The sequence below is a fragment of the Tamandua tetradactyla genome, chromosome 9 (assembly GCF_023851605.1).
Source record: "Tamandua tetradactyla isolate mTamTet1 chromosome 9, mTamTet1.pri, whole genome shotgun sequence".
NCBI lineage: Eukaryota > Metazoa > Chordata > Mammalia > Pilosa > Myrmecophagidae > Tamandua > Tamandua tetradactyla.
This window is the reverse complement of record NC_135335.1, coordinates 40232997-40257952: the sequence shown is the minus strand read 5'-3', so window position 1 is coordinate 40257952 and position 24956 is coordinate 40232997. Positions and strand designations below refer to the sequence as shown.

The window sequence follows — 24956 nt, the reverse complement described above, 5'->3', positions numbered from 1 at the left end:
TCCTACCCTCTCCAAAGAATAGTTAATGAACACTATTTCTTAAAATGGAATAGAATTCAAGTTACCTAAAAGTTTCAATGACTTGAGATAATCTTATAAATGGGAACCCTTTAGTGGGTTTATCTAATAATTTGATTATAGCACGGTTCTCTAAGTACATCGTCTAGTTCAATACTATGGCAATTAGTTGCTTAAAAAAATACAACTGCAAGAATTTGAAAATGAAAAATATTGAAGGGTTAGGTGAAAATTAATAAAAAGTAGTTAAAATGGGAAATTTTAGATTGTGCAAGTTACCACAACAAAAACTTTTTAAAAAACTACACATATCCATATATAAGTAAAAACATAAAAAATAAATGGGAAAAATTTAAAAAAACAACAAAAGTTCATAGAAACTTGAAACTAATAGGTTTATCCAAAGAACAAGATTTACAAAAGATTGGCATTAACTAGTTCATACAAGGCTGTGCTTCCCAGACTAGTATATCTGGAAATGACCTGGAGAGCCTGTTTAAAAATGAAGATTCTCATTCCCCTTCTCTACCACACCATTTAGGATTCAGGGACAAGGTGGGTACCTAAAATCTAAATTTTAACAAGGTTCCCCAGGATAAGTATAATGCAAATGGTGCAAAAATCACACTTAGAAAAATATTACAGTTGAGTATAGACTAAAACCAACCAAACATTTCTCTATTAGCCAGCAGTACATTCCTAGCTAAATAATTTCAAAAAAGTGTAAAAGCAAGAGAAAATCACTTAACTGTGTAAAGAACTGCAAAAGTTCAGATTACATTTTTCTGGAAACTGTTCTTACAATGACAGCCCACTAGATTCTATAAGACTGACAAAATTATGACAAAATAAAATCACAGTAGGTAGCAGTTTGTAAAAATGCACAGTGAAAAACAATTCATTAAGTCTTTACCTAAAACATTTATTTTATCAAGGGTAGATGATTAATTTTTTTTTTTTTTTTTAACATGGGCAGGCACTGGGAAATGAACCCGGGTCCTCGGGCTTGGCAGGCAAGCATTCTTACCTGCTGAGCCACCGTGGCCTGCCCTAGATGATTAATTTTATGACCATGAAATTCTAATGAAGATCTGTACTATTCACTGGCATTTACAATAAAAAGCACCAGCAGAAATCAACAAGTTCTCACCAGAATTTTAAGATATGGAGCCTGACAAATGTTTTCACAAACGTGAAAATAATATGTACCTTTCTTTCATGAATTAACAAAAGTGAGAAATGCATTTAAGGGGTCTCAGAATCTGAGAACATCAAAAGGATTAGTGATTTTTTTAATCAACTCATACGAATTTACAGAGAATGGGCTAAGGTTTGTCAACTAGATATAAGAGATGGCTTATCAGGGTGTTGTGGAAACTTAAAAAATATCAAAGATTCATGCATGTGACCAGTGTTGACAAAGATGTGGTGGAAGTGTAAAATGGTACAGCCACCATGGAAATCACCTTGGCAGTTCCGCAGAAAGTTGAACAGAGAATTATAATTATGACCCAACAATCCCACTCCTAAGTACATATCCCAAAGAACTGAAAGCAGGGACTAGAACAGATTATTTGTACACTAACGTTCATACTAGCATTATTCACAATAACCAAGTGTTGATAAATAGATAAACAAAATGTGATTAAATAATACAACAGAATACTGTTTGGCCATAAAATGAATGAAGTTGTGAAACATGCTATGACATGACTGAACCCTGAAGACATCAGGTTGCGTGAAACAGGTCAGACACAGGAGAAATATTCTATGATTTCACATATATGAAGTACTTAGAATAAGCAAATGTAGAGATAGAAAGTAGACTGGAGGTTATCAGGGTCTGCAGGGAGGGAAGGGGGGAATGATGGGGAGTTATTGTTTAATTGGTAAAGAGTTTCTGTTGTGGGTGATGAAAAAGTTGAGGTAAAAGATGGTAGTGATGGTAGCACAATATTGTGAGTGTGATTATTAACACTGAACCATATAAAAGAAATTGGTTAAAATGCGAAATTTTGAGTTATATATACCTTACCACAATAAAAATTAAAAACAAAGAACAAAAAATTCTGAGCATTCTAAGAACCAGAAAAAGATTTTATATGTTCTATACCTAGAGTCTAAACTCGTTTTCTTCAGTTGAGGGGCTTTAAAATAATTCTAAAAATTCTAAGAGAAGAAAATAAGTTTTATAAAAGAATTGAATTTTAAGTCATTAAGTTCCTGTTATGCAAATTTTATCAGCAGTTTAAATATTCAATGCAGTTAACTATGTGTGGAAAACTGGGAATTGAGGAAAGAAGGAGAAAGAGAGAAAAGAAGTGTTGGCCAGCACGATTAAAGGAATAACAAAGGAAGAAAGGGAATAGAAGAGCTGGTCATCACAATGAATACTGGACTTTTTTTCACATTTATAAAGTACAAGAGGCACCCAGCTAAATAAAGTAGCTCAATTGCTATGCCTAACTTTCTTACCTTCTGAGGCTTTCCTTCTTCTCTTCACGTGACAAACAGCTGTCCAAGTGCTTATTAATATGATTTTCTGGAATATTAACCCCGCAAACAGGACAATCCACTGTATTTAAAAAAAAAAACAAGATAAGAAAATTAATTGCTTTTAGAATGGGCAAAAATTAGATAACCTGGTATCTTTCAGCAAATAAGATAAAAATAAATAAATAAATAGAATCACAACCTTAACGTGGTTAGAAAAGCACTAGAGAAAAAGAATGACCCATTAGGTGAAAGGAATGGAACAGACTGGTGACTATGGTAATGGCTAAATTGTGAGAAGTCACACAATTAGAATCCTGGGTGTAGAGGAGGAGACTGAAAATAAAGCTGGAATTTCATTTATTACAAAATGCTTTGGTTAAACCTTTTCTACCAAAATTTGGCCAAACTACAAATCTAATCTTAAATTTTCCTAAGCCTAATTTTCCTAAATTTAGCAAAGAAATAATAAAAACTTGAGTAAGACACACCTGGCGGTGGGAGGGGAAAAGGAGTATGTGCAGTCAGATTAAAGTGTTTATTGGGTTGGGTCAACTACTGTTCAATTTTGTCAATGATAACAAATTCATTAACTTAGCTCTCATTTATAATTACAAATGCAATGTTAAGATTAAGAAATGTATTAGTTTTCAAACTGTTTCACAGAGTTGTAGGGATCGATGGAGGCATCTAAGGGCCTAGACGCCACAATGGATAAAGAGGAGGTCAGGTTGAGCAGTGCGTCTCCAGGACTTCCTTCCCTACCTGAATGCAGTAGGGCCAATTTCATCTATTTTATATGTTAAAGTATTGTAAGATTTCATTTGGAAAATGCCTCTGTTAGGAGAAAAAAGTTAACTGTCAAGGTAGAAGCACCACAGTAAGAACTGTCAATTGATTAAAAGACTGACCAAGAATTTTCTTGGTCATGAGATAAGCCACGAAATGTAAGTAAAATGTATATACTCTTACGAAATATAAGCACTTGAGTACTAGAAAACTAATTTAAATCTAAGTTTAATAAACACCAAGAGCCCTGTACAGGAGGTGATATGGGTATACCAAAGTTCAAAGGTGCTTTCATCTTTAATGGCAAGACACAGAAACAAAAGGTTAAACAAGCTAACACATTTGTTAAACAGCTAAGCAAATTATACTAAAATCTGTCCAGAAAACCAGTGTTACAGCACTTTGGTGATGTGAGAAATCAACACTGTTTGCATAATAACCAAAGAATAGTAGGATCTGGGTAAAGTCAAAGATCCAGAACAGTGGTCATTAAACAACTTCATTAAAGGATCAGATAATAAATATTTTAGGCTCTGTGGGTCATACATCTCTGTTATAACTACTCAACTGTGCTGCTGTAGTGTGAAAGCAGCCGAAGACAATAAACAAGTGGGCATGACTGTGTTTCAGTAAACTTCTAATTAGAAAAATAGATGGAAGACGGTACAAGGGTAGCTTAGTGGTAGAATTCTTGCCTGCCATGTGGGAAACCCAGGTTTGATTCCCAGTCCATGCACTCCCCCCCTCAAAAATTCAACAAATGGTGCTGCAAAAATGGAACAGCCATAGGGAAAAAGAATGAAAAGTGACCCACATCATACAACACACACACACACACACACACACACACACACACACACACACACACACACACACAAAGATGGCAAGCCAGATTTGGTCTGCAGGTCATATTTTGCCAATCCTTGGTGTTGAGACAAACATTTCAGCAGTTTAAACTTCCTAATCAAAGACCTGGAAGTATCTATGAGTAAAGTGTGTAAGAACACTGGGGAGATCAGCATGGCTAGAGCAGAGCAATTTCAGAGAGCAAGAGGTGAGAAACAAGGCTGGACCAGAAGAGTAGGGGGCTATATTGTCAAAGACTTTAAATGCAAGGCAGAACAGCTTGGACTTTATGCAGCATATACTGAAGGAATTCAAGCAGTGGTATAATAAGATAAAAATAGCTCTTGAAGATTAAACTGGATATGATAGGCAGGATCAGGAGGAATTCAAAGTTGGCAAATAGAAAACTACCGCAATGCTCCAAGTGTGAATTAAAACTGATTCATTTTTGTAGTGATCACCTTGAATTCCTATTCCATGAGAGAGAAAAAGAATAAACGTATCTCAAAGCAACGCTTATGTCATTCTCTAGGACTGTGAAAAGATGAAATCTAACTTGCTCTTTCTCATTCCCTTCCCTTTAAAAATGCTGCCTATTATTCTAACGTCATGTGGCACAAGAAGATTTCCATGCCACACAGGAAAATATATTCCTACCTTTAGTAACTTGTTTCAAGGTAGATGTAGAGGGTGACTCAGGAACATTAGCCCCTGAAGGGCCTGAAGTTATCTTTTCCAGAGAAGCTGTCTCTTTGGTCTCTGCATAAGTGCTTGCCTCTTTTTGAGAGTTGAATTTCCTTTCATTTCCTTTTATCAACAAATCTGATGCAGGATCACCAATTTCTCTGGTCAAGAAATTATCCATTAACCTGTTCCCCTGCTTTAGAGAATATCTGGAGGCAAGAGGATTATACACTTTGAGAGCAAGGTTCTTTGAAGAGGAGGAAGCAGGAGATATGGGTGGTGATTCCAGGGCAAACTGCAACAGATGATTCCTTGAAACACAAAAAACACAATAATTATTTATACTAAGTTAACTGATACAAGTTGTTTTCCCAATTAATACTGTTTCTATGAAACAAAAAACGTAGTGCATAGTGACAATCAGACCAAAGAGTTTCTTCATAAATAAAATCTAAAACAATAAATCTGAATTAAAAAGGAGCTTCCGGGTCAAGATGGCAGCTTAACAACGTGCGTGCTTTAGTTCGTCCTCCAGAACAACTACTAAATAACCAAAAACAGTACAGAATAGCTCCTGGGGCCACGTCAGTGACCAGACACACAGCGCACCCCAGTCTGGACTAGCTGGACCGGCTGCAAGCACCCCCCCGAACCATGAGTTCCCAAAGCTGCAGTGGCCAGCGCCCCTCCCCCACAGGCCGCTTCCCAGAGGGGAAAGGAAAGGACTTTACCAGCAGCAGGGACTGGGCACAATCAAACGCCAATTGTGGAACTAAATAACAAATTCTGACTACTAAAAATAGGCCCCCAGCTTAGGTGAACCTGATCAATGCGGAGGTTGCTCACTTTTGCCCCAGCGCCAAGGGGGCAGGACTGACAGAAAAAAGGGAAAAAAAAGAGAAGGAAACAGAGGTTTTTGTGGCTGTGTATCTACAAAGGCTTGACTACCTCTGGATATAGCGGCAGGACTTTTCAGGCTGCAACTGCCCCAGGCATAGGCAGAAGTGAGCTCTTTTGGGGGCTTGTCTGGAGCCTGTGCCTTCCCCAGGGGAGGGGTGAAGCCCAACTCAGGTGGAATCCCTCCCTCAAGGAATTTAGACCCCAGGGCTTGGTAATTTGAAGCCATTAAAACCAGCCTACAACCTCTCCTCAGTCTCCACCACGCCCCCAGGAGGGAGAGTCTGCCAAAGTTAAAGGTATCGCATCATCATATGCTGGTGGGACCTGCAGTCAGACAAGCGCCACACACAGGGCAGGATAAGAAAAACAGAGTCCAGAGACTTCACAGGAAATCTTTCAACCTGCTGGGTCTCACCCTCAGGGAAAACCAACGCAGGTGACTCTTTCCTCCTGATAGGAGGCCAGTTTGGTCTAGGAAAATCTGGCTGGGGTACATAATATCTAAGTAGACCCTCCTAAGTGTGGGGAGAGGGGGGAAGGCACCACACAAGCAGGGCAAGAAACAAGAAAACAAGAACTGAAAAATTCTCCTCTGTTAAACAAAACTTAAGCTAAAGGTCCAGATAAAGCTGAACGGAATGTCAAAGAACAGATAGACAACAAATTCATCCAGCAAGAAAACTCTAGGTAAAAGAAGTGAAAGCAATCTCCAGAATAAACTAATTAAGGTAATTAAATGCCTAGATGCCAGCAAAAAATAACAAATCACACTAGGAGAATTGAAGATATGGCCCAGTCAAAGGAACAAACCAACAATTCAAATGACATACAGGAGCTAAAACAATTAATTCAGAATGTACGAACAGACATGGAAAACCTCATCAAAAACCAAATCAATGAATTGAGGGAGGATATAAAGAAGGCAAGGAAAGAACAAAAAGAAGAAATTGAAAGTCTGAAAAAACAAATCACAGAACTTATGGGAATGAAAGACACAGTAGAAGAGATTAAAAAAACAATGGAGGACTTCCGGAGAAGATGGCGGCTTAGTAAGACGCGCGGGTCTTAGTTCCTCCTCCAGAAAAGCAACTAAAGAAACAGAAACAATACGAAACAGCTCCCGGAGCCACGACAGAGACCAAAAAGACAGCGTACCCCATTCTGGAACGGCTAAACGGGCAGGGAGAATCCGCTGCGGTGAGATACCCAAGGGGCGAGCGATTTCCCGGCCGGGGCGGCTGGCGACTGGGGTCCCCTCCACGCACGTGGCTCGCCGGTCTGACTGGGAACGTTGGATAGCGGGGCCCTCCCGCCACGCTTGGCGTCTCGGGCCAGCTGGGCAATTTGGACCGGCAGTCCCCCAAGCCACGGGGGCCGGCGACCCGCCCCCTCCACGCGCGGTTTCCCGGGCTGACTGCGAGATTTGGATTGGCAAGTTAAAGGAGCCACAGCATCTTTTACTGGTGGGCCCCGCAGACAGACAAGCGCCACGAGTGCCACCTACTGGGCAGGAAAAGAAAAACAGCCCAGAGATTTCACAGAAAAACCTTTCAACCAGCCGGGTCCCACACCCAGGGAAATCTGATCAAATGCCCAGACACCAGCAGAAAATAATGGATGACGCTTGGAAAATTAAAGATATGGCCCAGTCAAAGGAACAAACCAATAGTTCAAATGAGATACAGGAGCTGAGACAACTAATGCTGAATATACGAACAGAAATGGAAAACCTCTTCAAAAATCAAATCAATAAATTGAGGGAGGACATGAAGAAGACATGGGCTGAACAAAAAGAAGAAATAGAAAATCTGAAAAAACAAATCACAGAACTTATGGGAGTGAAGGACAAAGAAGAAAAAATGGAAAAAACAATGGATACCTACAATGGTAGATCTAAAGAGACAGAAGCTACAATTAGTGAACTGGAGGATGGAACATCTGAATTCCAAAAAGAAACAGAAACTACAGGGAAAAGAATGGAAAAACTTGAGCAGGGGATCAGGGAACTGAATGACAATATGAAGCGCACAAATATACGTGTTGTGGGTGTCCCAGAAGAAGAGAAGGGAAAAGGAGGAGAAAAACTAATGGAAGAAATTATCACTGAAAATTTCCCAACTCTTATGAAAGACCTAAATTTACAGATCCAAGAAGTGCAGCACACCCCAAAGAGAATAGACCCAAATAGGCGTTCTCCAAGACACTTACTAGTTAGAATGTCAGAGGTCAAAGAGAAAGAGAGGATCTTGAAAGCAGCAAGAGAAAAACAATCTGTCACATACAAGGGAAACCCAATAAGACTATGTGTAGATTTCTCAGCAGAAACCATGGAAGCTAGAAGACAGTGGGATGATATATTTAAATTACTAAAAGAGAAAAACTGCCAACCAAGACTTCTATATCCAGCAAAATTGTCCTTCAAAAATGAAGGAGAAATTAAAACATTTATAGACGAAAAGTCACTGAGAGAATTTGTGACCAAGAGACCAGCTCTGCAAGAAATACTAAAGGGAGCACTAGAGTCAGATACGAAAAGACAGAAGAGAGAGGTATGGAGTAAAGTGTAGAAAGAAGGAAAATCAGATATAATATATATAATACAAAAGTCAAAATGGTAGAGGAAAATATTATCCAAACAGTAATAACACTAAAAGTTAATGGACTGAATTTCCCAATCAAAAGACACAGAATGGCAGAATGGATTACGACCCAGCAATACCACTACTAGGTATCTACTCAAAGGACTTAAGGGCAAAGACACAGACGGACATTTGCACACCAGTGTTTATAGCAGCATTATCTACAATTGCAAAGAGATGGAAACAGCCAAAGTGTCCATCAACAGACGAGTGGCTAAACAAACTGTGGCGTATACCTACGATGGAATATTATGCAGCTTTAAGACAGACTAAACTTACGAAGCATGTAATAACATGGATGGACCTAGAGAACATTATGCTGAGTGAGTCTAGCCAAAAACTAAAGGACAAATACTGTATGGTTCCACTGATGTGAACCGACATTCGAGAATCAGCTTGGAATATATCATTGGTAACAGAGACCAGCAGGAGTTAGAAACAGGGTAAGATAATGGGTAATTGGAGCTGAAGGGATACAGACTGTGCAACAGGACTAGATACAAAAACTCAAAAATGGACAGCACAATAATACCTAAGTGTAATGTAACTATGTTGGAACACTGAATGAAGCTGCACCTGAAATATGGTTTTTTGTTTGTTTGTTTGTTTGTTTGTATCTTCTGTTTTTGTTTTCTTTTTCCTTTTTTTATATATATATATATTTTTTATTAGTGTTATTATTTTAATTCTCTTCTCTATATTAACATTCTATATCTTTTTCTGCTGTTTTGCTAGTTCTTTTCCTAAATCGATGCAAATGTACAAAGAAATGATCATACATCTATGTGATGATACTAAGAATTACTGAGTGCATGTGTAGAATGGAATGATTTCTAAATGTTGTGTTAATTTCTTTTCTTTTTTTTGATTAATTAAAAAAAAATTTTTAAAAATTGGATAAAGTAAAAAAAAACAATGGAAACCTATAATGGTAGATTTCGAGAGACAGAACATAGGATTTCAAAACTGGAGGATGGAACATCTGAAATCCGACAAGAAACAGAAACTATAGGGAAAAAAAAAGGAAAAATATGTGCAGGGACTCAGGGAATTGAAAGACAATATGAAGCACACGAATATACGTGTTGTGGGTGTCCCAGAAGGAGAAGAGAAGGGAAAAGGAGGAGAAAAACTAATGGAGGAAATTATCACTGAAAATTTCCCAACTCTTATGAAAGACTTAAAATTACAGATCCAAGAAGTGCAGCGTACCCCAAAGAGAATAGATCCAAATAGACGTACTCCAAGACATTCAATAATCAGAATGTCAGAGGTCAAAGAGAAAGAGAGGATCTTGAAAGCAGCAAGAGAAAAGCAATCCATCACATACAAGGGAAGCCCAACAAGACTATGCGCAGATCTGTCAGCAGAAACCATGGAGGTGAGAAGACAGTGGGATAATATATTTAAATTATTAAAAGAGAAAAACTGCCAACCAAGAATTCTATATCCAGCAAAATTGTCCTTCAAAAATGAGGGAGAAATTAAAACATTTCCAGACAAAAAAATCACTGAGAGAATTTGTGACCAAGAGACCAGCTCTGCAAGAAATACTAAAGGGAACACTAGAGACAGATACGAAGACAGAAGAGAGAGGTGTGGAGAAGAGTGCAGAAAGGAAGACTATGAGTAAAGGTAAAAAGAAGGAAAATTAGATATGACATATAAAAACCAGAAGGTGAAATAGTAGAAGAAAGTACTACCCATGCAGTAATAACACTGAATGTTAATGGATTAAACTCTCCAATCAAAAGACATAGCCTGGTAGAATGGATTAAAAAATAGGACCCATCTATATGCTGTCTCTACTCAAAGGACACAAGGCCAAGGACACAAATGGATATTTACACACCAATGTTATAGCAGCATTATTAACAATTACCAAGAGATGGAAACAGCCAAAATGTCCATCAACAAACAGCTGACTAAACAAACTGTGACATTTACATAAGATGGAATATTATGCAGCTGTAAGACAGAATAAAGTTATGAAGTATGTAACACCATGAATGGACCTTAAGGACATTATGCTGAGCATGATTAGCCGGAAACAAAAGGACAAATACTGTATGGTCTCACTGATATGAACTGACATTAGTGAATAAACTTGGAATATTTCATTGGTAACAGAGACCATCAGGAGATAGAAATAGGGTGAGATATTGGGTAATTGGAGCTGAAGGGATACAGATTGGGCAACAGGACTGAATATAAAAACTCAGAAATGGACAGCACAATACTACCTAACTGCAATGTAATTATGTTAAAACACTGAATGAAGCTGCATGTGAGAATGATAGAGGGAGGAGGGCTGAGGACATAAATGAAATCAGAAAGAAAGATAGATGGTAAAGATCGAGATGGTATAATCTAGGAATGCCTAGAGTATATAATAATAGTGAAATGCACAATGTACAAATTTTAAAAATGTTTTTGCATGAGGAAGAACAAAGGAATGTCATTATTGCAGGGTGCTGAAAATAGATGATAATACTTTAAAATGTCACCTTATGTGTGAGACTAAAGCAAAAAATGTTTATTTGTTACAAAATTTATATTTTGACTAGAGCATTTCCTAATATAACTCATGTAGATAGTTTCATTGAATATCATAAGTACTTGGAATCTCAGGTAGGACATGAGATTTTGTTGGTTTGTCCAGAGTGATGCCCCGATGAATCCCAGAGTGATTCGATCAGTGAGTCGAAAAGTATTTGCAAAGCGCTCCCTTCGGGGAATGGTGAGAGTGGGGAGAAATTCAACTTCCCCAAATTGAATTCTTGATATTCTCACAAGCAGTGTGGACAACCAAAGCTATAGGCTGAGCCCCCAGTCTTGGGGTTTGTTCATATGAAACTTAACCCCACAAAGGATAGGTCAAGTCTACTTAAAATTTAGGCCTAAGAGTCACCCCCAAGAGAGCCTCTTTTGTTGCTCAGATGTGGCCTCTCTCTCCAGCCAACATGACGAGCAGTCTCACCACCCTCCCCCTCTCTGCGTGGGACATGACGCCCAGGGATGTGGACCTTCCTGGCAACGTGGGACAGAGATCCTGGAATGAGCTGAGACTCAGCATCAAAGGACTGAGAAAAACCCTAGAATGAGCTGAGAATTAACATCAAGGGATTGAGAGAACCTTCTTGACCAAAGGGAGAAGAGTGAAATGAGACTAAGTGTCAATGGCTGAGAGATTCCAAACAGAGTCGAGAGGTTATCCTGGAGGTTATTCTTATGCATTAAGTAGGTGTCACCTTGTTGTTCAGGATGTACCGGAGAGACTGGAGGGAACTGCCTGAAAATGTAGAGCTGTGTTCCAGTAGCCATGTTTCTTGATGATGATTGAACAATGATATAGCTTTCACAATGAGACTCTGTGAATGTGAAAACCTTGTGTCTGATGCTCCTTTTAGGTACTATGTCAACAGAAGAGTAGAACACATGGAATAAAAATAAATAATAGGGGGAACAAATGTTAAAATAAATTTAGTTTGAAATGCTAGTGGTAAATGAACGCGAGGGGTAAGGGGTATGGTATGTATAATCTTTTTTTTTCTGTTATCGTTTTATTTCTTTTTCTGTTGTCTTTTTATTTCTTTTTCTAAATCGATGCAAATGTTCTAAGAAATGATGAATATGCAACTATTGATAATATTAAGAATTACTGACTATATATGTAGAATGGACTGATATCTTAATGTTTTGTTTGTTAATTTTTTTCATTAATAAAAAAAATCAGTTATTTAAAAAAAAATCTGAATTAAATAGTAGTTAAACTACCTTCAGGAGAAAACAGAGGTATTTAATATTCTGGTCACAGAACATAGCTACTATCAGACTTACTCAGCCAACCATAAATAACTTTAAAATCAAGGTAAAATATATAACACAATAGTTATAGGCACCGGAATGTAATCAGCACAAGGTTGTAATTACTGACAAAGAAGAAGTACATGAGGAAACTCAGAGTTCACCTAAATTTTTCTCTGAAAGCATTTTCTGGAACTTGGGCATTGAACTAAAGTTCAGGGAACAGGAAACAATGATCTCACTGGGTAAAAAAAAATGACATCAGAGTTCTGAGCAAAGGTGGCTAGGTTTGGGGGTACAGGGTGCTGGAGAGGAGATAACCACAGTAAGGGAACACCAGAAGTCTGTTTAGAAATTCTCACTGATTTCTGGTCATCTCCAGGGTTGCACATGCATAAGACAAAATTGCAGGAAGCCTGGTAGGTAAAAAGTACTGGGAGACAGAAATTTCAAAGTTTGAGCCCAGCCAAAGTTGAGAGATGTAGGTGAAGATTCCAATCAAGTTGAAATGCCACAAAGACCACACCTACCACACCTTAGGAAGAAGGCCCACATCCCAGAAATATAAACAAAACCGAAACAGAACCACCTAACAAAGCACCAAACCAGTTCTTGACAGAATAAAGGTAAAGAGCTATTCAGCATGCCAGAACAGAATTCAATATCCTGCAAAAGAAGCCTCTACAACATTTCATCCATAATGTTCAATACACATTTTAAAATTATCAGACATGCAAAGTAGCAAAACAAAAGTAGCCACCAATCCAGAGAGAGAGCAGACAATAGAAGTAGACCCAAAGGTGATCTAATGAGTGACATTAGCAGATAAGGACTTCCAAATAAAGAGAAGAAAATGTGGACATATGGATAAAAAAGATCAATTTTAATTTTCACTTAAAATACACCATTAAATAAGAATCAAATGAATATTCTAGAATTGCAAAATACCTTATCTAAAATCAAAAGCTCATTGGATAGGTATAAAAGCAAACAGCAAGGGCGAGGATTAATAAACTTGAAGATAGGTCATGTAAAAATTCTAATTTTATGGACCACAGTAATATGCTAAAGGTATATTTTGCGATTTCTTGTGTAATCATGGAAGAAAATCACAGCAAAAGGTATAAGACAAAAAACAACAAAGGAGATAGAATAATAAAAATACATGTTCATGTCATTTAAAGAAAGATAGGAAAGAAAGAAAAAAGACCAGATAAACAGAAAACAAACAGCAAGATGGTAAACAATAGTCACACTAAATATAATGGACTAAATATCCCAATTAAAAGACAAAGACTGTCAGACCACATTTAAAAGCAAAATGTAAGTATATACAATTTAAAAAGAGACATATTTTAAATATAAAGACCCGGACAGGTTGAAAATAAAAGAATTGAGAAAGATGCACAATGAAAACACTAACCAAAGGAAAACTGATGTGATAGCATTAATAGGAGAGAAAATAGACTTTAAGCAAAAAGTATTATGAGAAATAAAAAGGAACATTGCCTTTTGAGAAAAAGGTTGATTCAATTGGAAGCCATAGAATTCTACATGTATGTTTACTGAATAGCATAGCTTCAAACTATATAAAGCAAAAACTGTCAGAACCTAAAGGAGAGAAAGCTAATCCACAATAATTGGTTTTGATAATAGCATGTTTGAATTATGATAATAGCATGTTTGACACCTCTAACAGAATAAACAAACAAAACATCAGTAAGAACAAAGAAGATTTGAACCAAATCAATTACTCAAATTAATCAACATAATAAACAAATATAAAACACTACATCTGACAACTGCAGAATGGACACTGCAAGTATACGTGGCACATTAACAAATATATATCACATCCTGGACTGTTAGGATTAGGTTCATGTGTGAACTTGGCCTGGTGATGGTGCCCAGTTATCTGGTCAAGCAAGCACTGGCCTGTTACTGCAAGGATATTTAATAAATCATAAGCATGTTGATTGCATCCATGGCTGACTAAATCTGCAGTTGGTCAAACGGAGTATCTTCCACAATTAGTGTTGTTTAATCTAATTAGCTGAAGGCTTTAAAGAAGAAGTCTGAAGGTAGAAGCTCTCTGTTTCAGCCAGCAGACCAAAGAAAGAGATGTTTATTTGTCCAAATTTAAATTTTCTACAGCAGAAATTTTCTGTCTAGTCAGTTTATTTAAACCACCTAATTACATGGATCCTAGGATAAGGAATGAGATCTTATTATTCTATACAGGTTAATGTAATATTCTGATACACTCTAGAGTATTTTCAGCAAAAAATATCCAAGTATTTGCAAAGGACCCTTTGAGGGACTGGGGAAAAAATGTGGAACTATTAAACTTCCCCTCCTAGAAAATTCTTAAAATTCTCTCAAGCATTAGGACTCCCAATTCAATTGGCCAACCCCTCAATCTGAGGTTTACTCTTATGAAACTTATTTCTGCAATGGCAAAGCTAAGCCTACTTATAATTATGCCAAAGAGTTATCCCCAGTGAACCTTTTTTGTTACTCAGATGTGATCTCTCCCTCACTAAATCAACTCTGCAAATAAATTCACTACCCTCCTCTGTTATGTGGGAAATGACTCCAAGATGTGTAAGTTTCCCTGGCAATGGGGGATATGACTCCCAGGGATGAGCCTGGCTCTGGCATTATGGGATTGAGAACACCTTCTTGACCAACAGGGAGAAAAGAAATGAAACAAAATGGTTTCAGTGGCTAAGAGATTTCAAATAGAGCCAAGAGGTTATTCTGGAGGCACTCTTATACAAGCTTCAGCCAGACATTACAATTTGCCACAGTATGCCAAGTCGCAACCAACAGTATTTCTGAAAACCCTAAAAAATACTCTGGGTTGTAGCTAAGATTCTATAAAACCTTTACTTAGTAAGTTTATTTTTTCAAAATTTAAGGCCTCTCAAAGCTATAGGCAGAGCCCTCAGTTTTGGGGTTTGTTCATATGAAACTTAACCCCGCAAAGGATAGGTCAAGTCTACTTAATATTTAGGCCTAAGAGTCACCCCCAAGAGAGCCTCTTTTGTTGCTCAGATGTGGCCCCTCTCTCCAGGCAACACAATGAGCAGTCTCACCACCCTACCCCTCTCTACATGGGACATGACTCCCAGGGGTGTGGACCTTCCTGGCAACGTGGGACAGAGATCCTGGAATGAGCTGAGACTCAGCATCAAGGGACTGAGAAAAAACCCTAGAATGAGCTGAGAATTAACATCAAGGGATTGAGAGAACCTTCTCGACCAAAGGGGGAAGAGGGAAATGAGACTAAGTGTCAATGGCTGAGAGATTCCAAACAGAGTCGAGAGGTTATCCTGGAGGTTATTCTTATGCATTAAGTAGACACCACCTTGTTGTTCAAGATGTAGTGGAGAGGCTGGAGGGAACTGCCTGAAAATGTAGAGCTGTGTTCCAGTAGCCATGTTTCTTGATGATGATTGTACAATGATATAGCTTTCACAATGTGACTGTGTGATTGTGAAAACCTTGTGTCTGATGCTCCTTTCATCTACCTTGTCAACAGAGGAGTAGAATATATGGAATAAAAACAAATAATAGGGGGAACAAAATGTTAAAATTAATTTAATTTGAAATGCTAGTGATCAATGAAAGCAAGGGGTAAGGGGTATGGTATGTAAAATTTTTTTTTTTCTGTTTTTGTTTTATTTTTCTGTTGTCTTTTTATGTCTTTTTCTGAATTGATGCAAATGTGTGGGAAATGATCATGATGATGAATATGCAACTATGTGATGATATTGTGAATTGCTGAGTGTATGTGTTGGGAATGTTTGTGCTTCTTGTAATTTTTTTTAATTAATAAAAAATTTAAAAAATAGAAACATTGAATCAAAGGATAGAAACATTTAAAATGTAAACAATATTGTTACATTTCCCTCCAAAAATGCGGTAATTAATTCTCCATTTAACAAGAGTATTTCCCCATTTATGTTATCTTACCCCTTGACAACACTGAATGAATTTTTAAATTTTTACCCATCTGATAGAAGAAAATAACATTGTTTTATTTTATTTGATTAATTATAAGAGGTTGAATATGTCAATGTTCATTAGCAATTTCTTTTTGTTTTTTGTGGCTTGCCTGTTCATATGCTTTGCCCATAGTTCTATTGGGTTGCTTTTCTTTTTCTTATTGATTTTTAAGTAGTATATAAGAAATTTTTGTTTTTGAAAGATCTTTTGGGTTTTTATTTTAAATCAACATTTTTCCTTCTCTGCTCCAGAAACATGTTCTCGCTGGTGTTAAGAGCTTCCAGGCCATTTAGTTAATGAAACCTTTTCCTGCTGAAGAAGGCTTGGTCTGTGATCTTCAAAAGGATGATAATACCCTATTTTTGTTTCCTTTAGAGCCTCCATCCTCTTTTTCTCTCACTGTAACTGCTTTGTGTTTTCCCTGTTTGATGCATTTGACCTTAGGTTTTTCTTGCACTTCTGTCTCGCTAATATTATTCAGTTGCATTATATCAGAACTTTTGAGCTCTGGGTATATTGTACAAGGAAATTCCATTGCACTAGTATTCCTTTCAAGAATTATATAATTAATGTCTTAACCAAGGGCAACCTTTGATTTAAATTTTATTCTTTAAAGTCCACCAGTTCTAAGTGCTTTCTGGACACCCAGGATTAAGGACCTCATGCAAAGCTAAGGACAGCATTATTTCTTTGACATGGTGAGCCTGCCTAACTCCCAGTTTAGCTGGTCACATGTAATTTCTCTAAACTTCCTATAGTGAGAACCCTTTTACTTCTTGATTCTAATCTAACGTGGGGTTCTGTGTGCTCTCAGGTAATGCTTTGCCTCAGAAGCACCAGCAGTGACCTCTGGGGCTTGCTTAAGAAATTAATGAAGCCCTGTGGGATCCTATGCAAAGAAAAAGTTGGCATAAATGGGGAGGTGTGTCCTATATTGTTCTCAGGGGAGCTGAAAACAAACCAAGGATGAAAAAATGCTTCCATAGCTGCTATCGTCTGTAAGTAATGTGAGGGTGAAGTGTTGACAACAGGCGGATCCCCAGAGAAGCTTGAAGATGAAATGGTCGCAGTGCTGTAATGCTTTTTTCATGACTTTAACACTGATTTTCAAACAACACTTTCACTTAAAGCCCAACCCAGCCACTCTGTGGTGTGAGATGGTGTGGTTTTGTAAGGCCCACAGAATCTTTACTATCTCTATCGCCAAGCATCAGTGTGGGAACAAATCAGATATTCTTGTTCCTTTTCAGCTCCTAGCTGGTAAATAAGATTCATTCGGTATGGGCTGAAAGAGGCTAGTCAACAGGAATTTTCCCTTCCATGCCTTTGACAGTGAGTAGAATGAAGTTTGTTTTGTTTTTAATAGTAAGCATGGAACATAGGGCATTTTTAGGGCAGTGATGCTATTCTGTAAAAGATCATAATGGTTGATACATAACATTAGGATTTTGTCAAAGCCCCTCAAACTATATACACAAAGAGCGAACCCTAATGTAAGTTACGCACTTTAGTTTCTAAATGTTATCAACATTGGCCTATCAATTGTGACAAATATACTAAACTAATGGAAGTTGTTACTAATAGGAGAAACTATGTGTATGTGTAGGTATGTGAGAGCGCTTTACTTTCTATGCAATTTATCTGTAAACCTAAAACTGCCATAAAATTAAAGTTTATTTTAATAAAAGAATTAAAAAAAAGTTTAAAAAAAAAAATTAAGGCCTCCAGATTGTTCCTATGCCAGATAAGCCCTGAAACCCAGAGGTACCAGTCCCTCCAAGAACATAAATGTGTTTCACTCCTCTACCCCATAACACTGACAACACTTTTCAGCATGAAGAGGTTAAAATGGTCATTGCCTAGATATATCCCTGAAGGTTGGGAGAATGATCAAATGAGTGAGAGGCCATACAACTGAAAAATTAGGATTCAACAAATGATTGTGACTGACTCATTATATAGGTATTTCTTTTTAGTTTCTAGGGTATTAGAAGAGCCAGAAGGAAATACCTGAAGTTGTTCAACCATAATCCAATAATCTTGAACTTTGATAATGACCGTATAATGATACAGCTTTTATCATGTAACCATGTGGTTATAAAAACCTTGTGAATGACACTCCCTTTATCCAGTGTATGGGTAGATGAGTAATAAAATAAAGACATGCATGAAAAAATAATAACAACAATACGCTGGAAATACAGGGAAAAAATACCCCTACATAAACTATGAACAATAGTCATAGTACTAGTTTAACAATCTTTCATTAACTGTAACAAATGTTAACTACAGTTAAAAGACAGAATTACAAAAAAACTATCATCAGTTGTAACCAATTTTCCACACCAGTGCAGGTGTTGGTGGTGGGGTGGTTTATAGGAATCTTATATTTTATGCATGATTGTTCTGCAAACCGACAACTTCCCTAAGTTTTTTTAATTAAAAAAAAGAAGTCTTTGTCCTCATAAAGTTTACACCATAGTAAAGGAAGAGAGAAAAAAATGCACGCAGCAAATGTGAAAAGTGCCATGAAAATTTAAAAAAAAATAAAGCCGGGTGGGCAGGTCACAGTATCTCAGCAGACAGAGTTCTCACCTGCCATGCCAGAGACCTGAGTTCAATTCCCTGTGCCTGCCCCTGCAAAAAAATAAAAATAAAAATAAAAAATAAAGCCAGGTATGAGGAGGGAATGAGTTTCATACTCTTTACAGGAAGGTCAGAAATGATCTCACTGAAAGGATGGCCTTCCAAAAAACAGAAGAAGTGGAAGACTGAACCATATCTGTTTCACCTAGAAATAACAAGCACAGAGTCTCTACAGTCAGAATATGATTTCACATTTGAGAAACAGTAAGAAAGTCTGTTTTTAATGAGTAAGAAAAAGAGCTGTAGGGGATAAAGTTAGAGAGGGAGCCAGATTATGTAAGAACCATGAGCCAATGAGAGTGCTTTGGCTTTTGCTCCAACTGAGATGGGAAATGACAAATAAGTGGTTTTAAGCATGACCTGGCTTTTTAATGATAGGGCCAATAGGATTTATTGATGGATTGACATAGATGACTCCAAGGTTTTTGGCCTGGACAACTGAAATGATGGAGCTGCCATTTACTAAGATGAGGAAGAATGTGGGAGGGGTTTTGGGTGAGGGGTATAGCATGGGGAATTAGGAGTTAAGTTTTGGACATGTTAAAGAGCTGCTTTTAAGAGGTACAAGTACAGATGTGAGAAAGGCAGTTGGATACCTGAATCTGGAATTTTGGGGAGAGAGCTAGCTGAAGACGTAAATCTGGAAGCCATGAATGCACAAATGGAATTTAAAGCCATAAGACTGTTATGGCAATTAACGTACCTTAAAAATTAGCTTGATAAATACATTAATTCAAACTAGATGCTTAGAGTTAAATTGAATTGGTAATTTTCCCTTTAATTTTCATCACCCCTACAAATTTATATTAAAGTGAGTTGATATTACAATGTGTAACAACACTCACTGTAGGTACTGAGATAGTTGTTGGATGAGTCATGGGCTTTCAGAGCTGCAAAAACCCCAGGAGATAAATCAATATTCATAATTTTATGGAGAGATAAATGGAGTTCCAAAGAGATTTGAGTTACTCAAAGTCACCCAGCTCATTAGGAAATGCACTAACAGACATTTAGTACAATGCATTTCCCTCATATACTTTCTTGCTCTTAATATCTATGACTCAAGGAAGTATAAGAAAATTTTGGCTCATCACCCTTACCTCTTCAGAGTGCAGCTAAGAATCAAGAGTCAAAATAGGTCTTTGGGTAGACATAGGTAATCATAATAAAATTCATGCAATCAAGTCCATGAACTTCAGTAGCTAGTTAAAGTCCTTGGATTAATTGTTCTAAGACATACAAAAAGCAGTCTAGGATGGTAGTGATAGCTGTACAACACTGTGAATGTAATTAAACAACAATGAATTGTATAAATGAAAAGTGGTTAATGGGAAATTTTAGGCTGCATATATGTTAACAGAACAAAATCTTTTTTAAAAAAGCCATAGAACTGTAGAAATCTAAGGGTGAAATCTAATGTAAACTATGGACTACAGTTAATAATATAATCATAATAATATTGTTTTATCAATTGTAACTAAAGTACACAACTAGTGCAAAATGTTAATAAAAGGGAAAACTGGGATGCAGGGGGTAGGTAGGTATAAGGAACTCTGCTCAAGCCATTAGATTGTTAATGGCAATTCACGTACTTTAAAACTTAGCTTGATAGATTTATTAATTCAAACTTGATGTTTAGAGTTAAATTGAAATTGTAATTTTCTCTTCAATTTTCATCACCCCTACAAATTTATATTAAAGTGAATTGATATTACAATGTGTAACTTTAGATCATTTGGTTAAACCCTCAGAGGCTCACCAGAGCAATAATTCTCATTAGCACCTTAGAGCACCTAAGGTAAAACAACAATAAATATAGGTATTATACAACGGTAAGAATCTTTTTTTTATTTTTTAAGATTCCTTCTATCAGACACTAGGCTAGTTATCTTTCACTATAACTTTTCATCTCTAATCCTTACAATAATCCCTCAAGGTATCAACAGTATTATTTTCATTTTTCAGGTGAGGAAACAGAAGTCAAAGAAGTTAAAGATCTTATTATAATCACATCAGAATGAACAGAACGAGCATTGGAGCCCAGTTCTGCCTGAATTCAAAACCATGCTTTAAACTATACCACAAGATAAAGTGAAATTATAGTCTACAAACTATGCAAAGGAAATTATCTATAATTTTCACTTTAAATGTTTAAATTCTTAAACTTGAAATACTTAGAGGAAAACTCATACCTGGATGATGGATAAACCAAAGTGTAAATGATATTCTATACTCAATAATGAATAATAGTTTTGATGTAGATTAGCTGCTATGCAAAACCAGAGAAATGATTTTTACCAGCCCCTCCCTTAAGTTGAGAGGGATTTTCACTTACATAAAAACATTTCTAATCAAACTTTTTTCAACACAACAGTTTCTTAAGAACATTATTTTAAATAAAACTGAGTCAAGGAAGAAACACATTTTCTTTGAAAATAAAAGCCAATATCATAAGAAAACTTAAGATCTACGCATTAGACTTGTGTCTGAAAACCTCTGAAATTATTTTCAATATCCTTTTATATTCAGTTTAGAATATTAAATTTTTAAAAATTGTAATTGCACGTATAATGGTAATAACATGGGAAAGACAAGAAGAAATGAAATCATCAGACAATATAAATATTTTATATTTCAGTCATAAGATTAAACTTCCCTCACCAATCTTAAATCAGGGTTTAAACAAGTAATAAAATTGACTAGCTTGAATTTCATCCTGACAGACTTCACAAATGAAGTAACATAGCATTGTACACGTGATAAATAGTCAAGAAATGTTTACCATAGGATAATGCTAAAATAAAATGGCAATTCCAAAAAAGGCAAAAAGAGGGAGAAGCAAATGATAAAATCCATCCCAAATCTACAAAGAATGCTTCTCACCCAAGCACAGCCTCTATAATGAGTAATTAAATAGCATATTCCCTTGTGGGAGAAAGAGAGAAAGGGGTAAATTCAACCCATTCTAAGGTTTCCCTTTAAGTTACCACAAGGTCTGTGAACCCAAAGATACTGATCACTTCTCTTCAACAAACAGATGCTGTTATTTGTAATGCTCTCTTTTTTCCTAGCAGGGAGGTTGCTATGCTTTCAGCACTAGCTGAGGAAAACAAATAAGCTTTAGGATACAGTTTTATTGTCTCAGAGAAAATCAACATCCAAAACATTCCATCCTAAGGATATGCTCCATCCTCTCTCACAGACTTCAAAAACTAATGAAGTATTATCTTAGTGCAGTGTCTTACCGGAGGTCCTCATGCTGTTTTATAGTGATTTTTTAAAAATTCGATTGTATCTCTAGTTCTATCTTTTTTTTGTTCCCACTATTGGGTATTTTGCGCCAATGATTATTTTCTTAAGTCCTTTAAAAGATCCAGTTCAACTTTTTGTTGTTTTCTGTATCATTACTTTCTGCTTTATATTATTCCTTCCTTCTACTCTCTTTGGGCTTTCTGTTTCTCTCTTTGTGGAGTAGCAATTTGGATGCTTAATTCATTTGTTGCCAATCCTTCTTGTTTTTAATAAACCTGTTTAAATAAACATGTTATTATTTTTCCTTTAAGTTCCATTTTAGCTTATCGTTACTCAATTCTAAATATCTAACAATTTTCATTATGATTTTCTCCTTATTCCATGATTTATTTAGTTATTTAATGAGTTTTTAAGCTACCAAACATAATGTGTTTCCTTGGCCAATTCTTTATTGTTGATTTCTAATTTTATTATATTGTGATTAGAGAATGTGGCCGAATGATACCGATTCTTTTAAAAATGTTTAGACTTTCTTTATGACCAAGTATGTGATATTTTAAAAAAATGTTCCACATGAGCTTGAAAATCGCTGAGTATTGTGTGTTTGTGGGATGTAAGATTTATGTTTATTGAGTAGATCAAGCTCCCTGATTATATTAAATTTCTGAAAATTTCTCCTTTTTTTTTTGCCTCCTGATCCATTAGTTTTTAGAATATGGAATTAAAATTTCCCGTGTTGTTATAGATTTGTGGATCTCTCCTTATGATCCTGCCAGATTTGTTTTATATGTTTTGCCAAAATAAATATGTTACCAATTACAAAAAAAAAAAACAAAACTAATGAAGGACTTTAAAATAAGAACAGAAGTAACTTTGATCATGAGAATCAGAAAGTAGCAGAGTCACCTACTCGAGAAAAATACATTTTTATGACCTTGCTTAGGGAAACAACTAACCAACCAATTTCTAGAATGTTATATTGAGTTCATAGTATGAAATCTGATTATTTTTAGGGAAAAAAATGAATAAATATGAAATACTATAGTAAAAAAATCTCCTTACATTTTTAAAAGCAATATAAGATACCTCCAAGAATGTTCCAACAAGCCCAGAAGTAATTCACTTAGGTACATGGGCATCTGTACTGATTTGAATCTGCTATGTAACCCAGAAAGGCCTTTTTTTTTTTTTTTTTTTTTTTTTTTTTGCATGGGCAGGTACCAGGTCTCCTGCATGGCAGGGGAGAACTCTGCCTGCTGAGCCACCGTGGCCCGCCCAGGCCATGTTCTTTTAATTCATTCCTGTAGGTATAGACCTATTTTGAGTATGCCCTTCTGATTAGGTTATTTCATTTGAGATGTGACCCAGCTCATTCAAGGTGGTTCTTAATTCTTTTTATTAGAGTTCTTTATGAGAGAATAAAGGTCAGAAAAAGTCAAAAGAGCTCAGAAAGAAACGCTCAGAGAAGTCTGGAGAGAGCTTAGAGAGAAAAGTCCCAGATATGCTAAAAGAGACTCACCGAAGCTCAAAAAGGAGGCCATTCGAATTGGGAGCTAAAAGTATTGGAACCCAGGAGCAAAGGAACAGAAGATATCAGCCCTGTTATCTGATGGAGGAACCCCAGCTACCTGCAGCCTTACTTCCAAGAAGGTATCTGCCACCTGACACCTTAATTTGGACATTTTCATGGCATTAGAAATGTAAATTTGTAAACTACTAAATCCCCATTGTAAAAGCCAACCCATTTCTGGTATATTACATTTCAGCAGCTTTAGCAAACCGAAACAGCACCTAATCATTATCTAAACACAATATGTTACTAATAAAAATTCCTGCTTGGCTTGCATGATGAAAATTAAAAATAAGTCGAGATGCTGTTTGGTAATTTTACCAAATATATTTTACCAAAAATATCTTTTTATATTCCTTTAGGTGACCAAACTTACTTTTGCCATTATATACCTGACGGTTAAGAAGTAAAGGTATACTTATGAGCTTTATGAAGTACAAGTAATTACATGTTTGAAGCGGCATATCAATGTATACATGCTGAATAAATCAGATTAGGAATTAATGGATTAATATATAATAGACACAAAAACAATCACAGATATGTGTGTATGCATAAGCTAGCATTCATATATGTATACATATATATATTACCTAGCTCTGTCTGATGAGAGGACCTAGAAGGAATGGCAGCCCAACAGCAAAAAGTACATCCAAAACTCAGATCCTGGTTGTTAAGTACCATTGTCCAATAAAAGGAATCAGTGCTCTTTGGAAAAACAGCTAAGTCAATAGCAGAGGCACAGAAAATACAAGATGAACTTGCATAACTCTGTAGCACCCAAAAGTAAGGAAGTGCTCAAATTTGCATTTATACTCTTAAACGGTTTTTTTATAATGGGAAAATTTCTGTTACATAATGGAAGAAAATCTTATAACTATTAGATTTTCCACATGAATAATGACTATTTATGCTTCTTTTGTTTTATCCCAAAACATGCAACATGTGTTTCCTAAACCAAAACCACTCTGAGTAGAGATAACACATTTAAAAGGCAAAAGCAGTTAATGGTTAGTCACAAAATTAAATCATACCGTGCAAAATTCAAGCCTTTTACCAGTTCATCTAGCACACGGTTATTTTTCAGATCCGGCTCTGTGACTGTCTAGAAAAGAAAAATAATAGATGGGAAAAGGTCAGAAACAATAATTCACTTGACCTAATCTTGTTTTTGAAAATGTGTGACCCATAATCCTGATACTCCCTATGCCTCTAAGTCTTCCAGGAAAGCCTCCAAATAACACTCATTTATCTCATACTAATATGGAATTTTTAAAGTTAATCAGTATCTGCTTACTGGA

At 36.4% G+C, this 24956-nt stretch overlaps 1 protein-coding gene and 1 long non-coding RNA gene across 5 annotated transcripts in view; one reads left to right on the top strand and one right to left on the bottom strand.

The window, feature by feature from the left end:
- The window catches only part of RAD18 (RAD18 E3 ubiquitin protein ligase), a 137235-nt gene that overhangs the window by 95475 nt on the left and 16804 nt on the right, over positions 1-24956 (bottom strand). For all 4 annotated transcript variants that reach the window (XR_013157798.1, XR_013157799.1, XR_013157800.1 and 1 more), the window contains exons 4-6: positions 24690-24760; positions 4804-5141; positions 2494-2593 (exon numbers count right to left, since the gene is read on the bottom strand). Coding sequence is in view for 1 of the 4 variants with exons in the window: in XM_077116677.1 (XP_076972792.1) it covers positions 2494-2593; positions 4804-5141; positions 24690-24760 (509 nt within the window). In the remaining 3 variants the exon portion in view is untranslated. The remainder of the gene's footprint in view (positions 1-2493; positions 2594-4803; positions 5142-24689; positions 24761-24956) is intronic.
- LOC143647045 (uncharacterized) lies at positions 1566-21250 on the top strand. The gene is made up of 3 exons (XR_013157801.1): positions 1566-1765; positions 17438-17519; positions 20799-21250. It is a non-coding gene; the product is annotated as an uncharacterized LOC143647045 (long non-coding RNA).